The sequence below is a fragment of the Peromyscus leucopus genome, chromosome 8b (assembly GCF_004664715.2).
Source record: "Peromyscus leucopus breed LL Stock chromosome 8b, UCI_PerLeu_2.1, whole genome shotgun sequence".
In the NCBI taxonomy this organism is placed as follows: Eukaryota; Metazoa; Chordata; class Mammalia; order Rodentia; family Cricetidae; genus Peromyscus; species Peromyscus leucopus.
This window is the reverse complement of record NC_051086.1, coordinates 93,735,076-93,761,877: the sequence shown is the minus strand read 5'-3', so window position 1 is coordinate 93,761,877 and position 26,802 is coordinate 93,735,076. Positions and strand designations below refer to the sequence as shown.

The following is a 26,802-nucleotide window of genomic DNA, read 5'->3' as shown; positions in this document are numbered from 1 at the left end:
ACCCCAACCTCTGCCCTAGCGAGCAGAAAGGACCCTCATCAAGGATACTCGGGCCCACTCAGACACTCCCCCAGACCCGGACCAATCACAGCTGACCTCAGCCCCGCCCTCTGCCTAGGAAGGCAGCTCTCTGCTATGAGTGATCAGAAACTGTCTGCTGAATAAACACATGACCGAGTCAGCAGTGGGCCTACCTCGATGTCTTCCCTGTGCCTCTTCTTCTGGCGTGAGGACGCCTGTCCCTTGTAGGAGGAGTAAGAACTCAGGGCACACCACACGGCTAGTCTGGAGAAGGGTTCCAGGAAAAAGGCACAGGTGAGAGGTCCCAAGAGAAGCTATGTATTCATGCTGAGCAAGCCCCTCCCACCCACCCCCACTCAGCAGGCCCCCCAAGCACAGCCCCGCTTCTTGAGGTGGCCCCAGGGCTGGGGTGCCTGAACCTGGGTGCTAGATGCTTGGGGCTCAAGGGGGACACCCGGAAGGCTCTGGAGAGAACCCTACTTGGCTAACGCAGTGCCAGGAGGGTCCATAAGGCTGTGCCACTTGGAGGAGTCAGTAAGCAGGCCGGGCAGGATGTGGCCCAGCAGGACCAGGGTCACTTGCTGCATGTCCAGGCAGAAGATGGAGTAGAGGAGCTGCACCGCCCTCAGTGTATGCTCCTTCCGCGTCTCCTTCAGCAGCTCCTGGACAGGGGGCAGGCAGCGGCTGAGACACCATGGCTCTCACACCCCAGCCACCTCTACAGCCAAAGGCGCTATCCAACCCCAACCCCAACTCCGTCTCCCCAGGAGACCACCCAGCTCCCAGCAACCTCTCCAAGAAGCCCACGCCCCAGTCTACACGGCTGTCGGCCTCCAGCCCGGCCCCAGTCTACACGGCTGTCGGCCTCCAGCCCGGCCCAAGTACCTTAATCAGGTTGTTGCAGAACCAGTAGACGCCGCCCATGTGCAGCAGGGTGTCAAGGATGTGGATGGAGCGGCTGTCCACCCAGCCCCTCTCCAGAACCTTGGCAAAGATGTCCGTCAGTACCTCCTTGATGGGGCGCTTGGGAGGAAGCAGGTTCCAGTAGGGCATCGTGTCCACGCCCGTGGATGGAAATTTGATCTGTGTGGCTGTCTGCTGAAGCACGTCCGCACACATGTGTTCCAAGATTGAGTTCATAATCACCACCCTGGAGGCCAAAGAGGATACATGCAGGCGTTACCCCTGCGTCAGGTTACGGAAACGTGGCTGAGGAATTAGACCCACTGTATGCTAGGGGAGGACACATCCATACAAACTACCACTGATGGGGAGCTTATTTGCTGGGCATGAAGCCTGGAAGAGGCACAGGGCAGGGCTTTTCTTCTCTCACAGCCTCCATCAATCTATTCAGATTTTCTAGTCCTTCCTCTCCCCCTCCAACTTTCCCATCCCCCAGGCCCGAGCTCTGCCAAATCAGGGTCATAAATAGAGACAATCACTTCCCCCTGAGCGGAGTACTTGGGGGGGGGTGTCCCCGCCCAGCCTTGGCCTCCTCCCAAAGTAAACTGTAACTTCCAGGAGAGGCGCTTGGGCTGCCCCCAGGATTCTTCCCGGCCCTGGGTAGCCGGGCAAAGTGTTCACAGCCAGGAAGCCTCTCAGGAACATCTGGGGCCACGAGGCAGCTGGGGTCTGGAATGTCTGGAGCGCAGGGACACTGCGGCTGCCTTCAGAGCCTCTCTGTCACCTGCACAAGGGAGCCCTGGATTTCCACTGTGCCCGTGTGTGTGGGGGTGTGTGTGTACACATGTGCACATGCACACATGCTTGAGATGGAGGATGGCAAAGCAAATGTTCCACAGGCGAGGGGAGAGCAGATGTGATCTTACAGACCCTCCCCAAACTTGGTTTCAGCTGGGTTTCCACACGGTGCTCAGAAAACACCCAAGCAGCTGCCGTGTGAGCTGGCCTCAGCATCCACATTTCAGATCAGCGCTCCCCATGTGCCCCTTGAGGGCAGGATGGTAGCCAGGAAGGGCACATACATTCCATGTCACTCAGCCTTAAAAAGGGAGGAAATCAGCCAGGTGGTGGAGCACATCTTTGATCCCTGCACTCAGGAGGCAGGTGGGTCTCTGGGTTCGAGGCCAGGGTGGTCTATAAAGTGAGTCCCAGGACAGCTAGGGCTACACAGAGAAACTCTGTCTCAAAAAATCACTGCCAGGTGGTGGCAGCGCACACCTTTAATCCCAGCACTCTGGGAGGCAGAGGCGGGCAGATCTTTGTGAGTTCGAGGCCAGCCTGGTCTACGGAGCCAGATCCAGGACAGGCGCCAAAACTACACAGAGAAATCCTGTCTCAAAAAGAAAAGAAAACAAAACAAACAAACAAACAAACAAAAACTCACCCCCTCACCCCCACCCCCACCAAGAAAAAGGGAAGGGAGGAAATCCTGTCACATGCTAGAATATGAATGAATTTTGAGGAAATTATGCTGAGTAAAGTTATGAGAAGGCAGATATTACGTAACTCTAGTTATATGAAGTATCTAACGGAGCCAAATCAGAGGGACAGAATAGAGCATGGAGTTTCCAGGAACTGAGAGAAGGGCGGTGAGCAGCGTTTACTGGGTAAAAGGCCCAGAGACCCAGATGAAGAAAGTTTCACAATTCCAAGAGTCCGTATACTGGAGGACACACATCAACACGGCTGAACGGTAAACTTTCTCTGACGTGCTTCTTGCCACATTTAAAAACCAACAGCCAAACAACTTCCCAGTTGAGTGGATGAACCGACTGAACCCGGCTAGCGGAAGGCCCTGAAGAGCCAGCACTTGACATGGTCACCAGAGCAGCTGGGGTGGGGGAGGGAGGCTGTGAAGAGCGCAGACGGCTCAGAGTTCCTCGACAGTGATACAGCCATCTGACCCTGTCCACCTCAGCTGGCCTTCTGGAACCGGGAGCCTCTGAGGACAGATGTCAAGCCGTTTGGGCTCTGTACTTCCTGAACACTCCCGATACAGAGACACACACCAAATATCTGCTGAGCCAGTTGAGTGAATACGTGAACAAGAATGTGAGGGAGTGGTAGGGAGAGCGGGAAGAGAGACAGTCCAACTACCCTGAACGGGCACCCCCTCTGCGGCTAGGAAGGTGGGCTGGTGAGAACCCAGGCGGAACAGGAAGTGGGTTAGCGAGCGGCTCCCTGGGAAGGCAGAGGCGGAGAGCACTGGAGTGGGATGTGTGTCCCTGCGGCGCTGACTCCTCACCACACACCTGCAGGGGCATGGCGGGGCGGGGCGGGGCGGCTTACTGACCTCTCATTGTAGAACTGCAGGGTGTTCTCACTGTACAGGGGCCCTGCCAACTGGCGGATCATCTGCAGGGACTTCTCACGCTCATCCAGCCCCAGCATCCGGACATGGGCCACAAGCCAAGCCACAGCACACACCGCCAGACTGCATACCTTTCCCTTGATATTATCGGTGATTTTCTGTGGGGGGCACAAGAGAATGGCCTAGGGACTCTCTGCCTCCCCCTGGCCATCACTCCCATGGCCTCTGGGGGTAGCTGGGGGTCACATGTAAAATCTCAAGGTACATTCCACACCTCTGTAATACGAATTTGATTTTCTCAAAGATAACTGGGAAGGAGGAAGTGGCTAAAACAAGGATTCTAAGACTAATACCCAAACATGATCTCCGGCTTGAGGATTTATTTGTATGCAAAATAACAAGCTCTCAATGACTGGTCTGTGTCTCAGGCAGAGGGGGGCTCAAGTAGAGGTGGAGCTACCTGGATGGACTCGAAGGCCAGAACCCCATTCTCCCAGGCATTGAGGATCTCCAAAATGGCTGCTGAAATGCTCAGGCAGGCCTCATGCCACTTCATCTGTCTAGAGGGGAAGCGAAGGAGGAATATCACCACAGGGGCTGGAAACAGGGTGTGGGGAGCAGGTCTTGGGATGCCCCCACCACTACCCCGAGGCCAGGACCTAGGCCACTGACACTAGTTTCATCTCGGAGGAGTTGTTGAGCAAGGCCACCAAGGACTCTACTTTGGTGGAGTCAGGCCGGAAGCAAGGGTGGTCAGGGTTCAAAATCTTGCCCTCCTCAGGCATGCAAGTCTGCATCCAAGTCTCAAAGAAGGGGACTTCTTCTCCTGAGCTTGCCTCAGAGAGAATCACCTGGATAGGACAGAGACACCAGCTGAGGGAGGAGGGCGTGGCACATGCCAGGGCTGAGCCAGGGCCTCAGTTCCCTGCTCTATCACCCTTCCCTTTCCAAGGACCAATCTGTCCAGGAGAGGCAGACAGGGAGCTGTGCTGCCACCTAGTGGTCAGTATGAATGTGACACCAGAGATGTGTCACTTGGGATGCTGGGTACCCATAGACACAGGAGGCCGATTTCAGGTCAACAGAACCTGCTGGCTAAGGAGAGCAGCAGGGGAAAGGCTGAGGTGGGGGAGTTATTGGTAAGGAGTTTCCTTCCTCTTTGTCCCACTCAGTCGGCGCCTCTTAGTGGCACCAGCTCTCATCTCACTCACCTCCGAGCCATAGGTCTGGGCCACGTGGCACAGCATCAGGAAGGAGATGTCGAAGAGCAAGGCCCGAACAGAGGCGGTCTTCGCTGTGGGAAAGGCAAGAACACCAACTCTCAGCCCAGGGCGGGGACCCCAAGCCCTGTACAGGTCAGGAGGTGCTGGGGATCCAAGGCCTCATGCACGGTGGGCAGCATGGAGGCAACATGCCAGCTCAGGATCCCGATGGAAGGTCAGGAACCAAGCGGGTCCTTCAAAGCTCTGAGGCTCAGAATCCTTTTCTTGGGTCTTTCTTAGAACATCATCCCTTCCTTGGAATCCAAAATTTCCAGAACCCAAACCCGTCTGAAATGGTACGGGTGGAGAAAGGTGGGGGTGGTTCTGGATGAGACCTTGCCTCCCCAGAATGAGCAAAGGCGGCCCCCCCATCCCCCCACCCCACCCCACCCCCTATCCGTGCAGAGGGGACACCAACTCACTGCTCTCTCCGCTGCCGTGGGTAGTGAACTCGTTCAGACTGCAGGAGGAACAGAAACGGCGGCATCAGCCAGGGCAGGAGCCGAGCCACGGGAGTGGGGGGAGACGGGAGTGGGGGGAGGCAGCCACTAGAGCCTAACCGTGAGAAGTCTGACCGTCACAGAGAAATGACCACTACTATCAAAAGAATATGGTGGCTGCTCACATGTCTAATGCCGGCACTGAAGGGGCTAACCCATGGAGCGTTTGAGGGCAGCTTGGGCTACACAGTGTGGTGGTAATCTAATTGTACTGAAATATTATTTTGATTGTATGTTAATAAATAAAGTTGTCCGGGGGTCAGAGCTATTAGAGCCATAGCAAGAGTGTGGCGGTGGTGGCACACGCTTTTAATCCCATAAGACCTCTGTGTGTTCAGGGATATAGCCAGCATTGGAGACATATGCCTTTAAGACCTAGGGGGCTGTACATTCAGACAGTGACGAGGCAGTCATGTGTTTGGGTTTACAACCAATGAGAAGGCAGAACAACATACTATAAAAAAACGAACCGACAGGAAGGTCTCTTTCACAAAGCTGGGACAGCAGGAGGAAGGGTGAGATTTTAGCTCTGAGCTCTGACCTCTCGGCTTTCTCTTTTACATTGTTTCTGTGTCTCTTATTTAATAAGACGGTTGGTTACATCAATAACACAGTGAGACCCTGCTGCAAAAGGTTTGTAAGATTCCCAGAATGGAACCATGTTCCAAATGTCAAACTCCAGCCAAAGCAACAGAATTTAAGAACCCCTTATTAGCCGGGCGGTGGTGGTGCACACCTTTAATCCCAGCATTCCCAGTAGGCACAGGCAGTGGATCTCTGAGAGTTCCAGGACAGCCTGGTCTACAGAGTTAGTTCCAGGACAGCCAGGGCTACACAGAGAAACCCTGTCTTGGAAGGGTGTGTGTGTGGAGGCGGGTCCTGCAGAGGCCAGAAGAGGACGTTGGATGCCCAGAGACTGAAGTCAATAGACAGTTGTGAGCTGTCATGTGGGTTCTGGGAATTGAACCCGGGTCCTCTGGAAGAGCAGCCAGTGCTCTTAATCACTGAGCCATCTCTCCAACCTGATGCCTCATTATCTTCTTTTTGGTTTTTCGAGACAGGGTTTCTCTGTGTAGTTTTGGAGCCTGTCCTGGATCTCACTCTGTAGACCAGGCTGGCCTTGAACTCACAGAGATCCGCCTGCCTCCGCCTCCCGAGTGCTGGGATTAAAGGCATGCACCACCGCTGCCCATTATCTTATCAACCATCTTTAGTTCATTTTCAGCTGAAGAGAAAGGAGCTCTCTGAGTCAAATGAACCTTCCTTCTGTCATGGTTTCTAGCTAGGATGCTTTGCCCTGGCCTGTACACCTCAAGGGAGACCAATACCCAGGCACCTCCTCCCTTCAAACACAGCCTCCCATTCCACATCAGGGTATGGCTCTCCTCACTTGATGAATTTCCGGGCAAAGGATTTAAGCTTCCCCGTGGCAGCAGCAGCAGCCAGCAGCAAGTCCAGGCTCTTCCCAGACAGCATGTGTCCCAGGACCCCCAGTAGCCCCTCCGGGGACTTGGAGTGGTCTGCATCCATCGTCTGGGGAAAGAAGAGAAAGTCAGTGAAGGCCCCCAGATCCAGCCCAGCCACACTTCCTCTCTGCATGTGTCCACTGACTGGTACACCGTACCTTCAAATGTGACCTGTCACTTCCGGCTCTATCAGGAGGATGAATGCTGAACACCCTCCTCCCTCTGCCAGCTTTGTGCTTAACTGCACTGGGGGCGGGGGGCGGGGGTGGGGTAGGGGGTGGGGACGGGAGCGAGGGCAGGGGGCAGGGGTGGAGGTGAGTGAGGAGCTGGCTGGGAGCTCCCCTTCTGTCTCTCCATCTAAGGTCAGCTTTCAGTGGCCTCCCTCTTTCCCCACTCCCTAAACTGCTCGGCATGGAAGCCAGAGAGCAGAGAGGTCTGTGGGCCAGTTTGTCTGCCTGGCTGCAGAGAAAAGCTAAGGAAGAAGGGGTCCACGGTAGCACAGGCAGGCCCACTCACCTTGAGGATGTTGGTGACGGTGGGCTCTGCCCGGAGGATCAGCCCAGGGTTAGGCTGGATGTTGGCATTTTCTGATGATTTCAGCTGGGGGTCTCGATCTGCTGTGCTGCAGCCATAACCCGGAGAAGAAAACAGAAACAAAGAGAATTCCCATTTTCCTGCTGACAGAGCTCACACTGTAGCCCAAGCTGGCCTCAAACTCCAGGTAATCTTCCTGCTTCAGCCTCTCAAGGCTAAAATTACAGATGGGAGCTGCCACACAAGGCTAAGAAAAGTGTCTAGCCGGGTGGTGGCGGCGGCGGCAGACGCCTTTAATCCCAGCACTCGGGAGGCAGAGCCAGGCGGATCTCTGTGAGTTCGAGGCCAGCCTGGGCTAACAAGTGAGTCCCAGGAAAGACGCAAAGCTACGCAGAGAAACCCTGTCTCAAAAAACAAAAAAAAAAAAAAAAAAAAAAAAGTGTCTTGATACACTCTCTACTCCGCTGGGTGTGATGACGGCTCGCACTTTCTCTCAAGCCGCTCAAGAGGCTGAAGCAGGTGGACCTCTGCATTTGAAGCCAGCCAGAGCTGCGTAGTAAGCATCTGTCTTATAAGAAAGAAATTCTCTAATCCAACTCTAGAAATGAAAGCAGAGAAGAGATGGACGCCCACAGGAACCTCTGGGGCTGGAGGTGTAACTCAGCCACCCAGCATTTGCCGCACGTGCCCAGCGCTCTGGGGTTAATCCTTAGCACAGCAAAAACCAAAGAGGCTTACAAGCTGGGATGGAGTTTATGTCTGAAAGTGGGCTCAATATCACAACCATTTCAAGTTGTCATTACCACGACAGCCCTTTTAAAGAAAGGTCATTTCAGATGACAGGGAGATTAAGGCCTCACAAGGCAGGGTGAGTCAGTGAGCAGCAGCAGCTCAGAGTAGGAGACTCTCCTCTGGTGGTCCTGCTCCCTGGACCCGAGGATGGTCTCAGTCACTTGCTCCTCAGACTTCAAAGAGAAAGGCAAAGGCACCAGAAACCAGTCTGGCATGACAGAGGGAGATCAAGGGGCCCCTAAGGCAGCCCAAGGGGGCTCACAACATACCGCTTGCCCACAAGGATGGCAAAATTGACTTCAGACAGAAGTCCCTGCTTGTTGCACTCTTGGAGGAGGAAGTTTGTGCAGTCACAACTGTGAAGGAAAGCCAGAGACGGAAGTGAGCGGAGAGCTGGGAACAGGGGTGTCTGTGCAGTCTCCTCCCCCTTCAGGGTGAAGAAAACTCAAGACCCAAAGGTAGAGGGGAGAGCTCTGGGGACCTGGTAACTATGAGCCTGCTGCCTCCCACCCCTGCCGAAAGGCCGCTCCCTGCAGCTCATCTGACAGAGAGAGCAGGGGCGGACTCGGGACCCCCTCCAGGCGAGCAGGCGGGCAGGCGAGCAGGGGCTCATACTTGCAGCGCTGGTCAGCTTTGTCCAGCAAGGGCGTGAGCTTCAGCAGGTACTCAAAAGCGGAGTTGACATCCTCAGTGAAGTCCTACAAAAGTCAGAAACTCCCCCTGGGTTCTGTCCTCCAGGCCCCCACAGCCTAAGGGCAGGTCCACAGGGACCCCTCGCTCAGGTAAAGAGAAAGCAGGCTGTGACCACCACTAGCCCCCAGTAACCAGGTGGGGAGAGGGTGGAGGCACCACATTCTCCATGGGGCTACCCTGGCCAAATCACTGTTGGGGTGGAAGGAGCCAGCCCAAGCCATGACAGGAGTCTAGGGCACGTGCAATGATGGACACAGGTGTTCACAGGTGCACACAGCCTCCCTCTGGGCACAGTACACTACCACTCAGCTGCAGCCTAAAAGACCCACCCTTAGCTGGGCCATGGTGAAGCACACGTTTAATCGCAGCACTCGGGAGGCAAAGGCAGGCCGATCTCTGTGTGTTTGAGGCCAGCCTGGGCTACAGAGTGAGTTCCAGGACAACCAGGGCTACACAGAGAATCTTGTCTTGAAAAAAACCAATAAGGAAAAAGAGAGAGAGAGATCCACCTTGTATTTGCTCATCCTTATCTGTTCCCATAACCCTCATCTCTAACTCACCTTTTCCCCATGAAAATACTTCTTCAGCTTCACCAAAACCTGTGGAATCTAGGGCATGAGGGAGGAAATGAGGAAGATCAATGTCCGTTCTCTCTCCCTCACCACAGAAGAGGCTCCGTTCCCGCTGCGGGCACTAAGTAGAGGGAGGCACTGGGGTGACAGTGCTTAGAATACACTGTAGCCCGTGGGTACCCACGCAGTGACACCTCTTGGCCTACAGGACCTGGGGCCGCCCACTTCCGCCACCTCAACAAGGTCAGAACCACCGTTCAGAAGGGATCAGGGTCACTTCCCCGGCTCTCTCCGCTGCCCTGAACTAACTGGTTAAGGGTGAGCTGGGCAAACAGCAAAGCCCCAAGTAGCTAAACCAGCCAAGACTCAGGGAAAATGAGCAGCCGGAGCTTGCGCTGGACACTCAGCGGGCTGGACTAAGTGCCGGGAGGACACTCAGCGGGCTGGACTAAGCGCCGGGAGGGGCACACGGGACAAAGGCCTGGCACGCTGCTCTTCGCTCCCATGTCACCGAGTACCTTGAGATAGGTGAAAGCCGTCCACTTCAGCTCCTGTGTGCCCTCGGGGGACTCAATGAGCCCCACAAAGCAGGCTTTCCAGATTTCCAGGACAAAAAGGGGGGTGGGGATATGCTGTGGAGAGTCCAAGAAGGAGGTGTGAGGGGGTGCCCAGATCCCGGGCACCTTCCACAGGCTGCAGGGACCCGCTGCGCCTCTTGACTACACAGCAGGGTTCCTGCTCCAGTGCAGAGAACCAGGATCATGAGGTCAGATAGCAGAACTGTGCGATTGGCATCCCTGTTCCACTAAGGAACCAAGAGGAAATCTATTCCTCAAGTACCAGGCTCCTCCCGCTTGTCCTAAATGGCCATCCAACTTGCTTGGCCACACCCACCTGCACGGGCCACACCCACCTGCGCGGGCCACACCCACCTGCATGCGCTTCACCATCATCAGCTGCTCCACCAGGGGCTGCATCTCCCCTGTCAGGTTCATGGTGCCCTCAAGCAAGATCAGCGCGTGGACAGTGGGGAAGCCCGTCTTGTGCAACTGCTCCGAGTGCACGGACAGCATGGTGGGGATGCTGAGGACACATACACACGGGGACAGCTTAGGGACTGAAGAGACAGCGCAGGAACAGACCACATCCCCCATCTTCCCGTCTCCTCCAGAAACCTACCTCCTGATAAGAGTGCCACACTGCTCAGCCTGGCTCCGGAGCTGGGGGTTGCTGAGATTGGCCAGGATCTCCCCGAGCTTTAAAAGACAATGCTCGATGGCAGTCCAGGAGGCTGGTGGAGGAAAAGCAAGGCAGAGACATGCTGGGAAGGAGAAGTAGGGCATGGCCCCAAACTCCTCGACTGTGGCCCTCCCTGGGCCCATGAAACCACACAGCAAGGCTTCCTTTCTCTGAGGATGTGGAGGCAGGGTCCTGAGGGCGGCATGCACTGTTTCTACAAGGGGAACAGACAACATGGGACGGAGCACTCTAGAAACCATACCACAGGCCTGACTGCCAGGAACTACCCACACTGACTGGAGACACACAGCAGGAGAGAAGCACAGGGTGGGAGGAGAGTCCAGCGGCCAGGCAGGGGACAAAGGCCACGTGGTACTTCTGGAGCGGCCCCACGAGGCCAGCCTCACAGCCGCAATCACTTCTGCTCTGAGGAAGCTAGCTCTACACACCACACCCACATAGCGTGAGTTCCTGCTCTCTGAACAGCTTGCCCGACTGGTCGCGTCCACTGGCCTCTCTCTTAAATGTCCGCACTCATGGCCCATAGCACACACATACTCAGTGCTTAATTACTAGTCACTTATCCTAGTTACAATTCCCAAGGTCAAATGATGAATGATGGCACCAGCTAGCCAATTAACCGCCACGTAGCACAGGAGTAAGAAAAAGACAACCAAGACCCGAGATCCATCAAGATTAAGTATTCATCTACTTTTCTACCAATAAACATTCATCAAGTGTGCAAGAGGGCAAGGGACTGCCAACACTAACAAGAACACAGACGAAGAAAAACTGTCGGTGCGGTCCATTCTGACACAGCGATCGTTCTCTTTCTGGACTTTTCCCAGACGAAGCAATCGAGGAGTAAATAGAGACTAATCCCCTAACAAGCTCTCCAACTGAGCCCTGAAGACGCGGGTGTCACCCACTGTGACAGCCATGTCAAAGGCAGACAGGAGACCCTTAGGTGGCCCTAGCCCCTGGAGCTCAAGCAAGACTGGCCTCAGGCCTCAGCTGCGGGAAGACTTCCCTCCCATAGACCTGCCAGTTCTCAGGCTCTGGAAGGTTCTAACACTTAACATCAGAACTGGAGTTGAGAGATTCGAGCACACAGTCCTGACAGACAGGCACTGAGTTTCACCGAATGTTGCAGGTCACACCTGAGGCATGTGCTTAGAGCAGACGCAGTGCCTCTCTGGTCTTGATTTTCCTCCAGGTGCACGGCACTTACTTCCCACCAGTGTGTAAGTTTGCTGAGGGCAGGGGCCCTGCCACATGCTCCTTTGGTAGCCCCCCTCCCCCACCCCAGCACCTGGCACAGTGCTGGGCACACAAGAATACTCAGTAAATACCTGTTGGTTGATTGGCTCGGGTGCCACCCTGCCCAAGTCCCTGGGATGTATGCAATGCTTATGGGGAGAGAAAAAAGGAAGTGGGATGATTTTGGATCCTTCTAGAAAGAAGTGGGATGGCATCCTGCCTCTCCCCTCTCAATCAAAGGACCAGCCACAGAAGCAGCAGCAGGCGGGGCGCAGGGGAGTCAGGGGACATACAGGCCTCCTCGAGCTTGGCGATGTGCAGCAGAGCCCGGTTCTTGGTGCTGCTGAGGGTCTTTTCAAGGCACTGCAGGCACAGGGCAAGCTGCTTCTCTCCGGTGGCTGGAGTGCCAGCCTCCAGCCCTTCTTGGAGCCGCTCTGCAAAAGCTGCTGTACAACGTAGCAGCCAGTGGAGGGCGCTAAGAAGCGCTCGGCACAGCCCGATGCATTCCTCTGCTTTGCCGTGGCAACTACCCAGAAAGGAGGAAAATTTGTATCTATTCCAAAAGCTGAAATCCAACCCACACCAATGTTCCCCCAGAGTCTCTGGCACACCCCTACTAGGGGAGAGAGTTGAAAAGCTGGCAGGATCCTACACAAGCTACCTAGTGCAGCCAGCTTCCACTAGACAAGATTTTAAACCTGCTCTTCCAAAAAGAGAAGGGGCACTTAGTCTTCAGGGAACAGAAGCTGGGGTGGGCAGGTGGGTAGAAGAGATGTGGGGACCCACGGCTGGTCTCGGTCTGCCTCCTAGGCTTTTCCTCAGCACTCAAAGAATGATGGGATGCTCTGAGCTTCTTCACCCATCTCTTACCTGAGTCGGTCACAGAACATGTCCATGATGTCCAGCAAAGCCTGAACACAAAGCTCCCGGGAAAAGTCATCAAACTGGGGGAGAACAATAGAGAGTCTACAGCACTGCCTGTCAGCCCTGGGTCTCTCGAGCAGCAGCTCTGTGCACAGGTCCACTTCTCCTCCCTCCAGCCTTGCGCTGCAGACGCGGCATCCTCTCCGGATGGAAATGTGTTCCTAACTCCCAGGACCTCCTCCCTCTGGGGAGCCCATCATGCCAGGCAGAGGCATCAGGTGCTGCCTGTCAAGCCTCAGGGGACACATAGCCAGAGTGGCCAAGGTGGCAGGCCTTGTCTGTCACTATGGGGCCTCCGTGCCCTCCCGCAGCTCCTCGGTGGCCATGGTCATACCTTACTGATAGCCGTGAGCACAGAGGAGTAAGACACCATCTGGAAGGGAGAGACAGGGCAGTCAGACAAGGCGTCTACCTGAGAGGGCAAACACCGATGCTCCAATGCCCAGCTCTGAATCCCCAACCCCTCTGAGAGGCTTCCTCAGCGCGTCAGAAGACACACAAGAATGTTGCGTGCCACCCTTCCTCCCGCTTCTGTCAGACGCACTCAAAGGGACTGTTTTGTCTTCTTATGGTGTTCCTTGCCAAAAATAAACAAGGTTTAGTTGGCCACTAGTGGGCAGAAGAGCCACCAAGGGTGAAGGCAATGTTGTTTATTTCTATAACCGTTCTGTGTAAGGGGGGAAGGGACCAGAGAGGCAGGGATGATAAGAGTGATTCTGCTCAACTGAAGACACACAGCAATGGTCAGTGCCGGCCTAGCACGTGCACTAAACTCAATCTGAAGCAGAGGTGGTGTGTGTGCAGGTCTACTTTTTCCGAGCCTCCGCACTAACTAGGAAGACTGAGGGTGTGGCTGAGCAGTAAAGCGCTGGCCTAGGTGAGCATTTGCCTAGTTCAAGCTCCCGCACCAGAAACACACACACACACACACACACACACACACACACACACACACACACACACACACACCAGTGACCTTGAAGGACACAGTGACAGCCCCATGGCCCCGTAAAACCTGAGATAACACAAACAGGGGTATGTGACAAGAAGAAGTGACAGATATCCCCAACACTGAACAGGAAGAAGCAGCTGCCTTCACCCAGTCAGGGAATCACTTTATCGGAGAGCGCCGCAATGCTGATGTTTGTAGAATAAGTAAATTAAAACACACCCTTAAACCAGCGCTTCCCGAAGTTGCTGTCAAAGCTGCACTAACGGAACACAAACAACATGGCGTGCACCTGCAAAGCCGGCACTGAGGAGGACCGCTGCAAAGGTCAGAGCCAGCCTGGGCTACATGGTAAGACCCAGGCTTAGAAACCAAAATCAAACTAAATGAACTTAGAACTTGGGTTCCTGGTGCTGGGTGTGCAGGTCGGTGATGGAGTAATTGTCTAACTGTGCAAGGGCTTCGTTTCATCCCAATATTGCAAAAGACACACATAACTGAGTTTTTAAACTTATTTTTAAATGTGTATTTGATGTGTACAGATGTTTGCCAGCCTGTACGTCTGTGCCACAAGCAGCCCCTGCCCCCCCATCAAAAGGAGGATGGGATCCTCCAGAACTGGAGAAGTGGCCGGATTTCTTTTTCCTTCTTTTTGAGACAGGGTTTTCCTGTGCAGCCTTGACTGTCCTAGAACTCTCTCTGTAGACCAGGCTAGCCTCAAACTCACAGAGATTGCTCGCCTCTGCCTCCCAAGGACTGGGATTAAAAACGTCTGACACCATGCCAAGCCTGTGGCCAGTGTTTTTAACCACTGAGCCATCTTTCTGGCCCACAAAAACTTTTTAATTCCTCAGTCATACTACCCTCAACTCAAGTGCTGGTGGCCACTTTACTGTAGAAAACCATCTTAGACCATGTTGCTCCAAAGCTTCAAGACAGTAAGAAATGTTACAGGGTTTGGTGATGTGCTTAGTGGTGAGAGCATGTGTTAGAATGCTGATGGTCTTGGCTCCCACCCCCAGCACTAAAAAATTAAAAATAAAAAAGGGAGGCAGGGAATGATTTTTCACACACATAGAGCTTCTGTATGATATAAATTTTAAAAACATTCAGCCGAGTGTGGTGGTGCATGCCTTTAATCCCAGCATTCAGGAGGCAGAGGCAAGTGGATCTCTGTGAATTTGAGGCCAGCCTGGTCTACAAAGCAAGTTCCAGGACAGCCAGGGCTACACAGAGAAACCCTGTCTCAAAAAGCAAACAAACAAAATGCATAAATACATACACCCTCATTGTAGAATGACTTCTCAAAACCATCATGTAGGGGCTGGAGAGATGGCTCATTGGTTAAGAGCACTGGCTGCTCTTCCAAAGGATCCAGGTTCAATTTCCAGCACCCACAAGGCAGCTCACAACTGCCTGTAACTCCAGTTCCAGGGGACCTGACATGAAAGCACTTAAAAAATAAATAATTTTTAAAACCTGATGACCTGAGTTCAATCCTCAGGACCCACAGCTGGAAGAACTGACTCCTACCAACTTGTCGTCTGCCCTCCACACACGTACCCTGGCACACGTGCCCCCTGTCCAGAGGTGCACAAGCAACAGCCTTCAAAGTTGTTCCATCCCGAGATCTCACTTAACTAGTGCTTCCAAAGCACATCTGTAGAAATCCTGCCTGGACAGCACATTCCCCGAGGACAGAGATAACATTCAACCCCTGTCTGTTTCTCTAGCATCAGGGACTTGTGCTCAGAAAGTTCTCATTGCTTCAGGTTAACTGAATGCTATTAACGAGACGCAATCTGAAAAAGTTGTACCTTGCAATGTATCTCTGTTAGTAAAATATATTCGTCACCATAGAGAACCAGTTTGAAAGAAATCATTTGTTCTGAGTGAATTTAAACTCTGAGCTCAGTAAGTTGAGGTATATGTAGCTCAGTGGTTGAATGCTAGACTAGCATGCATTCGGCCCTGAGTTCAATCCTCAGCAGGGCAAATAACAATAACCATGTGCTTGCAGAGTGTGGGTAAGATACGATGTCTCCATTACTTACCTGGACAGACATTTTAAATTTATTTATTTATTTATTTATCTATTTATCTATTTATTTATTTATTTGTTTGTTTGTTTATGGTTTTTCGAGATAGGGATTCTCTGTGTAGTTTTGCGCCTTTCCTGGGACTCACTTGGTAGCCCAGGCTGGCCTCGAACTCACAGAGATCCGCCTGGCTCTGCCTCCCGAGTGCTGGGATTAAAGGCGTGCGCCACCACCGCCCGGCTACATTTATTTATTTTTATTTCATGTACATTGGTGTTTTGCCATGGGTGTTGGGTCTCAGGAACTGGAGTTAGACAGTTGTGAGCTGCCATGTGGGTGCTGGGAATTGAACCAGGGTCCTCTGGAAGAGCAGTCTGTGCTCTTAACCACTAAGCCATCTCTCCAGCCCCTGGGTCAGACATTTTAAACCAGAACTTGTAGATGAACAGAAGAAAAATACAAACAGGGCTTAAATACAGTCAATAAGCATGCAGAAGCCGTCAGCAGCAGGACATACTGTGAAGCCAAAGCGAGTGTCTGACGGTGATCAGAAAGTTGGGAACCTGCCTGGGCAGAATGACCATGCCGTTCCAGGCTAGTGTTTGTTTATTTATAACCGATGTCCCCATAGCGAGAGCTTGGAGAACTGAATCTTGCTGGATGCCAACCTGTAGGGGGAGCTAGGTGTTTCAACTTAAAAAACAAAAACCAAAACCCCTGGACCCCACACCCAGCAGGGAAACCCCCCAACTATGTCATGCATGCTCTTAGAAGGCTGTTAGTCACAATGAATTCACGGCCTCCAGATGGTGGAGTCTGTACATTTCTTCTAAGTTTATCAGTTAAGTGCTGCTCCAGACACACCTAAAAGCACTTACCACACGGTGACCTGTTTCTCCCAGCAGGACTTAAGTCCGTTCCAGTCTTCACAATTCTACCAACTAGACGCTGGGAGCTGACACAAGACCTCGAGGCTAGAGGCTGGCATAGCGGCCACACACGTGGCTAGCCCAGGCTGACCTTGCAGCTCTCTAATCCTCTTGCTCGTCTTCAGACTCAACACCCCCAACCACTCCTAAGGGCCCTCTCCAGGCTCAGCACCGGACCAGAGCCTCTTAACTCCGAAGGAAGAATAAATTACTGATTTTGCATAGCACTCAACAGGCCACAAAAGTCTTTCATATACATTCTCTTCAGCCCTTCTGCTTCTTGCCTTTCTCGTCAGTGTTTATTACACATCTTAAGAGCCTTCTATTTTAGAAGGAGCTTCCCACAGACCCCACATTTCCATTTAACCACCCTCTCTGTTCTCTCCAGACGCGGAGTTCGCTCCTCTCACGGTCTCTCCCTCTGCACCCTCCGCTCCCTCTTCACACTGTCATCACTTCTGTCCTGACCCCTGCATGAATCTTTTCATCACCGCCATCAACGGACTCTTGCTGTTAAACCCATGGGCTCTCACTTTGGATGGAACCAGCTTCCTGGCAGCAGGTGACGCCATCAAACACATGCTCGACTTTCACCCTTTCCTTTTCTTATCACCTTAAATGCTCTTGGTGGTTTCTTCTCTACTCTCTTCAGATTGTTCCTTATGATTAGGTTCTCAGGAACTTGCCATGGACCACTTCTCTCACCCACGTTCCCCGAGCCATGCTATCCATGCGCATCCTCCATCACCATCTGAGGCTGACGACTTGTTAGGATGTGTCCCCACAGACGAATGTGCTGAAGGGCTAGCTTCCAGCTAGTGGATATAACCCTGAGAGCTGACTGGATTAATCGATACATGGATTCACAAACCGATCGCACTACTGGAAGGGTGTGGAAACTTCCCGAGGTGGGGCCTCGCTGGAGGAAGAGAGGCACGTTTTTGAGAGGCTGTATCTTGTCCCCAGCCCCTCCTCTGCTTTGCTTTGCCTCCTAGCTCTAGGATGGGAGTAACTTTATTGCTGTGCATCCTTCCAGCATGCTCTGCAGCCTCATCACTGCCTAGAGATGACAAAGCTGGCCAGTCACAGCCCAAACCAACCCTTCTTTCCTTAGGTGGCTTGTCTCCAGAATTCTGTCACAAAAGAATTGACTACCCATTCCTAAACCAACAGCTCACACCTACACTCCTGAGTTCTATGCATCAATGCGACCTTCTCCTATCTCCTCGGACAGTCCCCACTGGCACCATGCACGTAACAAGGCTGCAGATGGCTATCTGCTGCCCTCACTTCCGCCCCAACCCTAATGACACACCACCCTGGTTCTTTCTCCTCACGATGCTATCAGCTCTCGAGCGTCCATTGCAGAAATCCAGGCCTCATCGTTGACCTCGTCCCTCTCTCCCCTCATCCAGTTCCTCAGCAAACCCTCTCACTATGACCAGTAGTTCCCAACCTTCCTGATGCTACAACCCCAAAATACAGTTAGTTCCTCGTGTTGTGGTAAACCCCAACCATAAAATTATTTCATTATTACTTCATAACTGTAATTTTGATACTGTTATGAATTATAATGTAAATATCTGATATACAAGATATCTGATAGTCAACCCCCGAGAAAGGGTCTTTCCACCCCCGAGGGGTCACGACCCACAGGTTGAGAAGTGTTCTTGAACTCATCCTGAGTCTGCTGCCATTTCTTGAGTTCATGTTGGTATCACCTCTCACCTAAGTCAGGGACTGGGAAACTACATCTTAAGAACCAAATCTGCCTCTCATTTAGATACTGCCTCTCTCTGCTTTCAAGCTATAGAAACAGAACAAAGCTGTAGAAACAGAACAGTGGCATCAGAGCACAAAGAGGCTTGCAAAACTGAAGTGCTTACTGTCTAGTCCTTTACAAGAACAGACGGACACAATCGGAAGAATTGGCCTCCCTTTCTGCCTTGATTCCCTTCCACTTGGCCTTCAAGCTGCAACCAGAGTGGTCTTCTAAGATTAATACATACATTTGAATCTAAACTTTGTCTGTAAGTTGACATGCCTGAAAACAGCCAGGAACTTTTTTTAATGATGTGTGTGTGTTTGTGTGCATGTGCGCGCACGCGTGTACTGGATCCCTTAGAGCTGGAGTTAGAGGAAGTTGTGAGCCACCAGACGAGGGTGCTGGGAACCAAACTTGGGTCCTTTGGAAGAGCTGTAAGCACTCTTATAACTGACGAGCCACTCTCCAGTCTCAAGTCATGAATTTTTTAAAAATGAAAATCCTAGGGCTGGGCTGTAGCTTGGGGGGCACAGGGCTGACCTAATGAGCATAAAGACCTGGGTTCAATCCCCAGCTCACAAAGCTGAGCAAAGGGGCTCAGGACTGAAATCTCAGCACTTAGGTGAGGGGCAACACAGTAAGGTCACAGCCTGGGCCACATTCAACCCATCTAAAAAAAAAGAAGAGGGAAAAAGAAAACAATAACAAAACAAAACGTCGGGCAGTGGTGGCACACAATGAATTAATCCCAGCACTTGGGAGGCAGAGGCAGGCAGATCTCTGTGAGTTCAAGGCCAGCCTAGTCTACAGAGTGAGTTCTAGGACAGCCAGGACTACACAGAGAAACCCTGTCTCCAAAACAAAACAAAAACCAAAACCAAACAAACAAACAACCAAAAGACAACAGAACAAGCCACGGTAATCAAAACAGTAGGTGGTGCTAGGGCTGGGCTGTGGGTCAGGGACAGGCACTTTGCTGACAAGGCCCGGGATTTGATCCCCAAACAATAAAACAGCAAAGCACGTGTGCCCAAAAGGACAAACGTATCAGGCCTTGTCTGTAAGCGAAGCCATGACAAAGGACGGCCTATCAATAAAGGTGATTAGGACAACTGCTCGTCTACTTGAGAAAATAAATAAGCCAAATGAATTATAAAAAGAAATACAAAAAATAAAGTCAAGTGTGGCAGAAATGAGCTGGGTGTGGTGGTGCATGCTTTAATCCCAGGCCTTGGGAGGCTGAAGCAGGCTCAGCTACACAGGGAGTTTGAGACCAGGCCCAGCTCTGTGAGAGTGTCCCAAAAAATAAAAACAAATAAACAACAAAAATAAATAATAAGTAAACAGTGCAGAGGTCAGGTGTGGTAGCCCATACCTATAATACCAGTACTGGGGAGAATGAGGCAAGAGGATCTCGGAGAGTTCCAGGTAGCCTGGGTTACCACATAGTGAGACTGCACACCCCCTGCCAAAAATAAAAACAAAACAAATGTTAAAAAAATTTTAATGTGCTGGGCTGTGATGGTGCATGCCTTTAATCCCAGCACTTGGGAGGCAGAAACAGATGGATCTCTGTGAGTTCGAGGCTAGCTTGGTCTATAGAGTTCCAGGAATTCTAGAGCTGTTACAAAGAGAAACCCTGTCTCCAAAATCAAAACAAAAGAAAAAAATTAATGTATATGATTATTCCTGGAGAGATGGCTCATCAGTCAAGAGTCCTAGCTGCTCCTCCAGATGATCTAGGTTTGATCCCCATTATCCATATGACAGCTCATAACCCCAGCTTCACAGGATCCGATGCCCTCTTCTGGCACGCACATATTGGTCAAATATACTTTCTCTCTCTCTCTCTCTCTCTCTCTCTCTCTCTCTCTCTCTCTCACACACACACACACACACACACACACACACACACACACACACAAATTAAAAAACCCCTGAGGCTTGGCCATGGTTGCTCACCCTTTAATCCCAGAGTTCCTTAACAGCCAAGACTACACAGTGAAAACTACGTCTTGAAAGACCACAAGTGAAAGACTGTCCGCAGCACTGGCAAAGGGCTGAGCAAACACTAAAGCACTGGGGAGGGCTGGGGAGGGCTCACTGGTGAGTGCTTGCTTAACATCTGCAGGGTCAGGATTCAACTCCCAGCACTGAACAACAAACACACACTATGGGAGTGTAAAGTGATACAGACTTTTTTTGTTTGTGGTTTTTTGAAACAGGGTCTCTGTGTAATAGCCCTGGCTGTCCTAGGACTCACCTTGTAGACCAGGCTGGCCTCAAACTCAGATTCCCCTGTCTCTTCCTTCCCGAGCATTGGGATTAAAAGCGTGTGCCACCACTATCCAGCCAGAAATTACATTTTCAAGTATCCTAGAGAAAACCTAGAGATAGTTTCCCAGATATGCAGGTAAAGGTGTAGAAGGATGTCCCATGATCCCATGATTACTGTGGTGGAAACAAACGATAACAACTTAAACTATAGTAAACAGGAAGCATTACACACAGTTTAAAAGAGCGGGATGGGAAACTACAGTAAGTACCACCTGCTAACAGGACAGCAGACAGTCAGACTGCCAGGGAAAGACACCTGTCAACAATGGCATCCCCAGCTGAGGAACCCTGCTCCCATTCAGCGTTCCTAACACCATCACATACCATAGGGTTACATTTCCATGGAATCCAAATACTGGTACCATTTGTTGACAGAAGTTACTTGGTAGCTGTGGGAAAGGAAGGAGACAGAACATAAAGTGCAGGGGAAGTTTCCAGAAGGATGGAAATGTCTTGCCTGTCTGCTGTTTTGGACATTGGTGACATGAATACACAGAATTGCTGATAGATAGATAGATAGATAGATAGATAGATAGATAGATAGATAGATAGATAAATAACACTTGAATAGTTGGGCTTTTTAGGGCTGGAGGTGAGGCTTGATGGTAGACTGCTTTTTTAAGTGCACATGGCCCTGGGTTCTATCCCCAGAGCCTACCCTAAGACACATACACAGAATCTGTATATTTTATCTTAATTTTACACATTTACACACATACAAAATTGTTTCCCTTATGTGTGTATGGTGTGTGTATATGCATATGTGTGTTCCTATGTGTGCTGGTATCCATGCATGCATGTGCACATGCATGTGAAGGCCTGAGGTTGAGGTCTGGTGACAGATTACCACCTTATTCCTTGATGCAGGGTCTTTCAACTGAACCGTAACTCACAGATAAGGCTCCACTAGCTGGCCTATTATTAGCTCAGGACGTCCCATTTCTGCCCTCCAAGCATTGGAATGACAGGCAGGCTGCCATGCTCACCCAGCATTTACTTAGGTTTACCCACTGGGCACTCTCTTTGCCAATACAAATCTTATCACACTGTTTCTCCTCCTAAAACTCCCTAAGTGATGACCAGCCACTGTGGGATAAAGTCCATCACCCCATATTATCACGGGTTCCTTTTTATCTGATCTCTGCTTCTCTAGCCACTTTCCTAAACCAGTTGTCACAGTGACTTACACCTGTGATCCTCAAATTTGGGAGGCTGAGCCAGAAGGATTGCCACGAGTATAATGCCAGGCTGAACTTAAGAGTGAGATCCTGTCTCAAACAAATAACAAACAAACAAAAACCCAAAATTTTAAATACACCACTCTCCTTGAAGTCCTAGGTAACAGATCTTAAGGTATGATTCAAGCAACACTTAGGGTCCCCATACCTTTTTAGAGGGACTGAAAGCCCCAGCTTTGGTTAAAATAAGGCCCAGAAGATGACCCAGCAGGTAAAGGTATACCTGCTGCCAAGTCTAATAACCTGGGTTTAATACCCAGAACCCACATGGCTGAAGGAGATAATCAATTCCCAAAAGCTGTCCTCTGACGCGCGCGCACATGCACATACACATACACACACACACACACACACACACACACACACACACACACACACACAATTAATGCAAAAGAATTTTTAAAAAATAATACTAAGGTATAATTTCACTCACATTTTCTCACAGCTGAGGAGTAGAGTGTCCCAGAGATTTGATGATGTGTAATGATATAATATAGTTAAATGTGGCAACAACTAGATTATCTGTATAACTCAGTTACACAGTTTCATGATGTTGCAAAAATCATGCACGATGCTCCATAGCTGCAGTAGACACCTGTAATCTAGCACTTGGATGGCTGAGGCAAGAGGATTGGGAATCTGAGGCCAATCTGGACTACATGGGGAGACTGTCTCAAAACAAACAATTATGCATTGGAAAAGGTCAGTTCAAGGTACAAAAGGGCCATTGGGGGTATATCCAGGTGGTAGAGCACTCACCTAGTACATGTAAGTTCCTGGGCTTGGTCCCCAGCACAAGGAAGAAAAATGTAAGAGAGACCATAGGATTTGCATGCAACTCTGTACAAAGTCATCAATGATGGGCTCATATTACCTGCTAAAGTTAGGTATAGTAACAAAGAATAAATCCAGGCATAATGATGCATGCCTTTAATCCCGGCACTTAGAAAGCAGAGGCAGGTGGAACTCTAATTTGAGGCCAACCTGGTCTACAGAGTAAGTTTCAGGACAGCCAGAGCTTCATGGAGAGACCTTGTCTTGAAAAAAAGAAAAGTGGGATTGGGGATTTAGCTCAGTGGTAGAGCGCAAGGCCCTGGGTTCCGTCCTCAGCTCCAAAAAAAAAGAAAAGTAAAAAAGAACATCAACATCCAACAATCTAAAAAGCTTACTAAAATTTCTCTCCCATGCTGGTAGAATGGTTTGGTGTGTGTGTGTGTGCTTGTGGTACATGCCTGATGACCCAACCTGAGTTCCATCCCCAAAATTCATGACAGAAGGAAAAAAAGTGAACTCCTGAAGGTTGCCTTCTGACTGCTACATCAATGTGATGGTGTGCATGCCCACACTCACACATCTATACACAAATAATACTAGTAAATACAAGTTACATTTATTTTTAAAATATTTCTTCCTTGCTGGGCATTGGCGGTACACACCTTTAATCCCAGCACTCAGGAGGCAGAGGCAGGCAGATTGCTGAGTTTGAGGCCAGCCTGGTCTACACAGTGAGTTCCTGGACAAGCAGGGCAAAATAGAGAAACCCTATCTCCACAACCACACACACACACACACACACACACACACACACACACACACACACACACACACAAAATATTCCTTTTCAAATCAAATGTTTGCTATATGAAGTCAGATTTTTGTTATATGTCAGGAAAGACAAACTAATGGCAAAGATTGCAGAAGCACGTGAGAGAATTTAGCAGTCTTAAGTAAGATGTTAAATAGATTTGCAAAACTAAAATGATGCCGATTTCCTCACTAATTAGTTTTTGTTTGGGAAATAGTTATTTTCACAGTTACTACTTTTTCATTTTTTTTTTCCTTTGAGGTTTTTTGTTTGTTTGTTGTTGCTGTTTTTCGTTTTTTTTTTGGGGGGGTTGTTTGTTTGTTGTTTTGTTTTGTTTTTTTTGAGACAGAGTTTCTCTATAGAGCCCTGGCTGTCCTGGAACTTACTATGTAGAGCAGGCTGGCCTCAGACTCACAGAGATTCACTTGTCTCTGCCTCCTGTGTGCTGGGATTAAAGGTAAGTCTGGCTTTTTACTGTTATTTTAAAATTTATACCTCTCTCTCTGAGGCTGACCTCAAACTCATTATGTATCCACAGATAATCTTCAACTTCTGACCTTCTTCCCTCTACCTATAAAGTGCTGGGATTACAGGCACATTGTACCAGGACTTTGGGTCACACCTTTAATCTCAGAACTTGAGGAAGAGGCCGTCAGATTTTCTATGCATTCAAGGTCAGCTAGTTTACATGGTGAGTGCGAGGCCAGGCAGGGCTATATGGAGAGACCCTGTCTCAAAGAACAAAAACCCCAGGACCTTGTCCATGCTGGGCAAGCACTCACCTAACTTAGCCAGATCCCTGCCTCTGGACAAGTGTGCCTTACATTTCTGTTTTAATCCCCATGATATCAGTATGTGTACAGTGCACATAAATAGAACCTCTGTGCAGAGTCCAGCTCTGCTGCAGCAATGCCACATTAACTTCCGTTCTTTTGTGGCCCCAGGATCAAACCCAGGGCCTTGTACACGCTAGGCAAATGCTTTACCAATGGACTACATTTCCAGCCCTTACTTTCAGCAATGAATTTCCTGTGATTTCTCCCTCCCAGCCTGTATATACCTTTCCTCTCTACTTTTCACTCTCATTAATCTGTGTGGCTAACACCAACTCAACACTGAGACCTCTGTTTAAACATCACTTCCTAGAGGCTGGAGAGATGGCTCAGGGGTTAAGAGCACTTGACTGCTTTTCCAGAGGACCTGGGTTTGATTCCCAGCATCCACATGGCAGCTCACAACTGTCTGTAACTCCAGTTCCAGGAGTCCCAATGTCCATTTCTGGCTTCCACAGGCACTGCCTGAACATGGTTACACAGACATACATGTGGGCAAAACACCCATGCACATTAAGTAATAAAATGAATAAATCTGTTTCTAAAAATCACTTCCTCTAGGAAACCTCCCCTAGTTGCTCAGACTGGACTGGGTATCACGTCCATGTCCTCCTTCCATTGTTTCCATATTCTGTCCTAACCGGCTCATAAACCATCCAATCAACCATTAGTGACAGTCTGCATCACCTTCTAGGACCAATTCCCAGGGCCTACCACTGTCTGAAATACTAGGGTAGGGCTATAGCTACTTGCTATAGCATGGAGTACTTGCCTACCATGTCCAGGTCCTAGGAATTTAAGTCCATCCTGGGCTACATAAGACATGGTCTCAAAACCAGAAACAAGGGGCTGGCAAGAAGCTCAGCAGGTAAAGGTGCCTGGCATGCAATCCTGCTAACGTGAGTTCACATCCCGAGAGAATCTATATGAAGGTGTGGGAAGAACAGAACTGACTCCACACAACTGTCTTACCTTCACATGCATTCTGCAGCATGCACGTCGCCCCATAATTATATAAATTTTAAGAGTTTTAATTGTAAATGTATATGGAGAGAGCAAATGAATGTAATGTTCATCACAAAAACGAAGTGTTGCCGGGCAGTGGTGGCACACGCCTTTAATCCCAGCACTCGGGAGGCAGAGCCAGGAGGATCTCTGTGAGTTCGAGGCCAGCCTGGTCTATAGAGTGAGTTCCAGGACAGGCACCAAAACTACACGGAGAAACCCTGTCTCGAAAAACAACAACAACAACAACAACAAAAAATGTTAGCTTTATTAAGAAAATAAGCCAGGGCTGGAGAGATGGCTCAGTGGTTAAGAGCACTTGACTGCTCTTCCAGAGGACCTGGGTTCAATTCCCAGCACCCACATGGCAGCTCACAGTTGTCTGTAACTCCAGTTCCCAGGGGATCTGACACCTTCACACCAATGCACATAAAATAAAGTTAAAAAAAGAAAGAAAGAAAGAAAATAAGCCTAAACTAAAACTGTTCTCCAAGTGTTTTACCTCCAAAAGCCAGGAGATGGGAATGTTTACCTGGGAACTAATGGCGTACTTCAGGTAGGACAGGATGAGAGGATTAGGGGAAGGTCCAATCATGGCCTGCTCCAGGAGTGCTTCTGCAAGGGAAATTTAAAAAAGGCTGAGTGGTGACAACTTTCCTGGGTCCTCCCCTCCCATCCGTCCTTCTTCCTGTTACTGGAGACCTGCTAGGTTGAGAATGTCCCAGGTGGCTCCTCTAGGAAAGAATTTCTTCATGTTGATGGCCCACTGGTAGTCACTCCAACGCTCCTTCCAGGCCTGCAAGATGGCTTGCCTCAGGTTCACCACCTTCATGATTTCACTCCAAGGAGGCGAGACGGGAGACGAGGTGGGAGTTTTAAAATGGAGCCAGAGGAGAGATGGGCTTCTGAGGCAAACAACAAGGGAGAGATAAACAGAAGGGAAATTCGGGAAGGCTTAAGCAAGACAGAAAAACTAGACAGAGTAGAAATGGAGGCAAACAAAGGAGAGATTCTGCCACCCTCTCCCCTCCTGAACAGTCTTCCCTTGATCTGGGACCGGGTGTGTCCAAGGGGCCAGGGCAAAGCCCTCAAGTGAGCAGGAAGAGGTTAAGCCCTCTCCGGCTGCCTGATTAAGCCCTTCGCTCTAGCCGTGTTCCTCACCACGACCACCTCAAACCCAGATCTACCCATTCCCCCATTTCCTCTACCTTCCTCAGCCCTGAAGTTGTAATTCTCCCTTTTCTTGCATTCACCATCTCCCCAAATTTAAGCCTACCGGAAAACAGAGTTCTACGTCGTAGGCAGCGCCATCTTGGCACCTATTAAGGAACTCATTTACTATTGGTCCGCGGTAACAGACACCGACCAATAGAGAAGTAGCAAGAGGCAAGTCCTGCCTCAGTACCTTCTGGGAATTGTAGTTCCTTAAGACTTCGCTATGCCGCCAAGCAAGCAAAAGGATTAATCTAATTGGTTCTGCTGGTTTTTCTCTGAGATTATCCAAAGAGCTGAGTTACGTTGGTACCAGGAGACTCAGGACCTGGGGAAGAAACCCTCTGTCTCTCAATGTCGTAGCCATCTATCT

The 26,802-nt window shown here is 50.4% G+C and overlaps 1 protein-coding gene and 1 non-coding gene across 5 annotated transcripts in view; both read right to left on the bottom strand.

Annotated features, from left to right (window-relative positions):
* The window catches only part of Med24 (mediator complex subunit 24), a 28,848-nt gene extending 2,271 nt beyond the window's left edge, over positions 1 to 26,577 (bottom strand). Inside the window, exons 1-23 of one of the 4 annotated variants that reach the window (XM_028889449.2) lie at positions 26,494 to 26,577; positions 25,920 to 26,122; positions 25,750 to 25,832; positions 12,872 to 12,910; positions 12,484 to 12,557; positions 11,907 to 12,139; positions 11,706 to 11,762; positions 10,294 to 10,405; positions 10,047 to 10,197; positions 9,633 to 9,746; positions 9,103 to 9,150; positions 8,465 to 8,547; positions 8,119 to 8,205; positions 7,040 to 7,145; positions 6,448 to 6,590; positions 4,980 to 5,017; positions 4,507 to 4,589; positions 3,968 to 4,146; positions 3,756 to 3,855; positions 3,278 to 3,453; positions 907 to 1,171; positions 502 to 683; positions 195 to 285 (exon numbers count right to left, since the gene is read on the bottom strand). In XM_028889449.2, the coding sequence (XP_028745282.1) occupies positions 195 to 285; positions 502 to 683; positions 907 to 1,171; positions 3,278 to 3,453; positions 3,756 to 3,855; positions 3,968 to 4,146; positions 4,507 to 4,589; positions 4,980 to 5,017; positions 6,448 to 6,590; positions 7,040 to 7,145; positions 8,119 to 8,205; positions 8,465 to 8,547; positions 9,103 to 9,150; positions 9,633 to 9,746; positions 10,047 to 10,197; positions 10,294 to 10,405; positions 11,706 to 11,762; positions 11,907 to 12,139; positions 12,484 to 12,557; positions 12,872 to 12,910; positions 25,750 to 25,832; positions 25,920 to 26,049 (2,574 nt within the window). In that variant the 5' untranslated portion in view covers positions 26,050 to 26,122; positions 26,494 to 26,577. Of the gene's footprint in view, positions 1 to 194; positions 286 to 501; positions 684 to 906; positions 1,172 to 3,277; positions 3,454 to 3,755; positions 3,856 to 3,967; positions 4,147 to 4,506; positions 4,590 to 4,979; positions 5,018 to 6,447; positions 6,591 to 7,039; positions 7,146 to 8,118; positions 8,206 to 8,464; positions 8,548 to 9,102; positions 9,151 to 9,632; positions 9,747 to 10,046; positions 10,198 to 10,293; positions 10,406 to 11,705; positions 11,763 to 11,906; positions 12,140 to 12,483; positions 12,558 to 12,871; positions 12,911 to 25,749; positions 25,833 to 25,919; positions 26,123 to 26,425 lie in introns of all 4 variants that reach the window. The other 3 variants (XM_028889448.2, XM_028889451.2, XM_028889450.2) reach the window with 3 other exon arrangements.
* LOC114707021 lies at positions 4,718 to 4,821 on the bottom strand. Its single transcript, XR_003736593.1, has one exon. It is a non-coding gene; the product is annotated as a small nucleolar RNA SNORD124 (small nucleolar RNA).
* Positions 26,578 to 26,802: the final 225 nt, after the last annotated feature.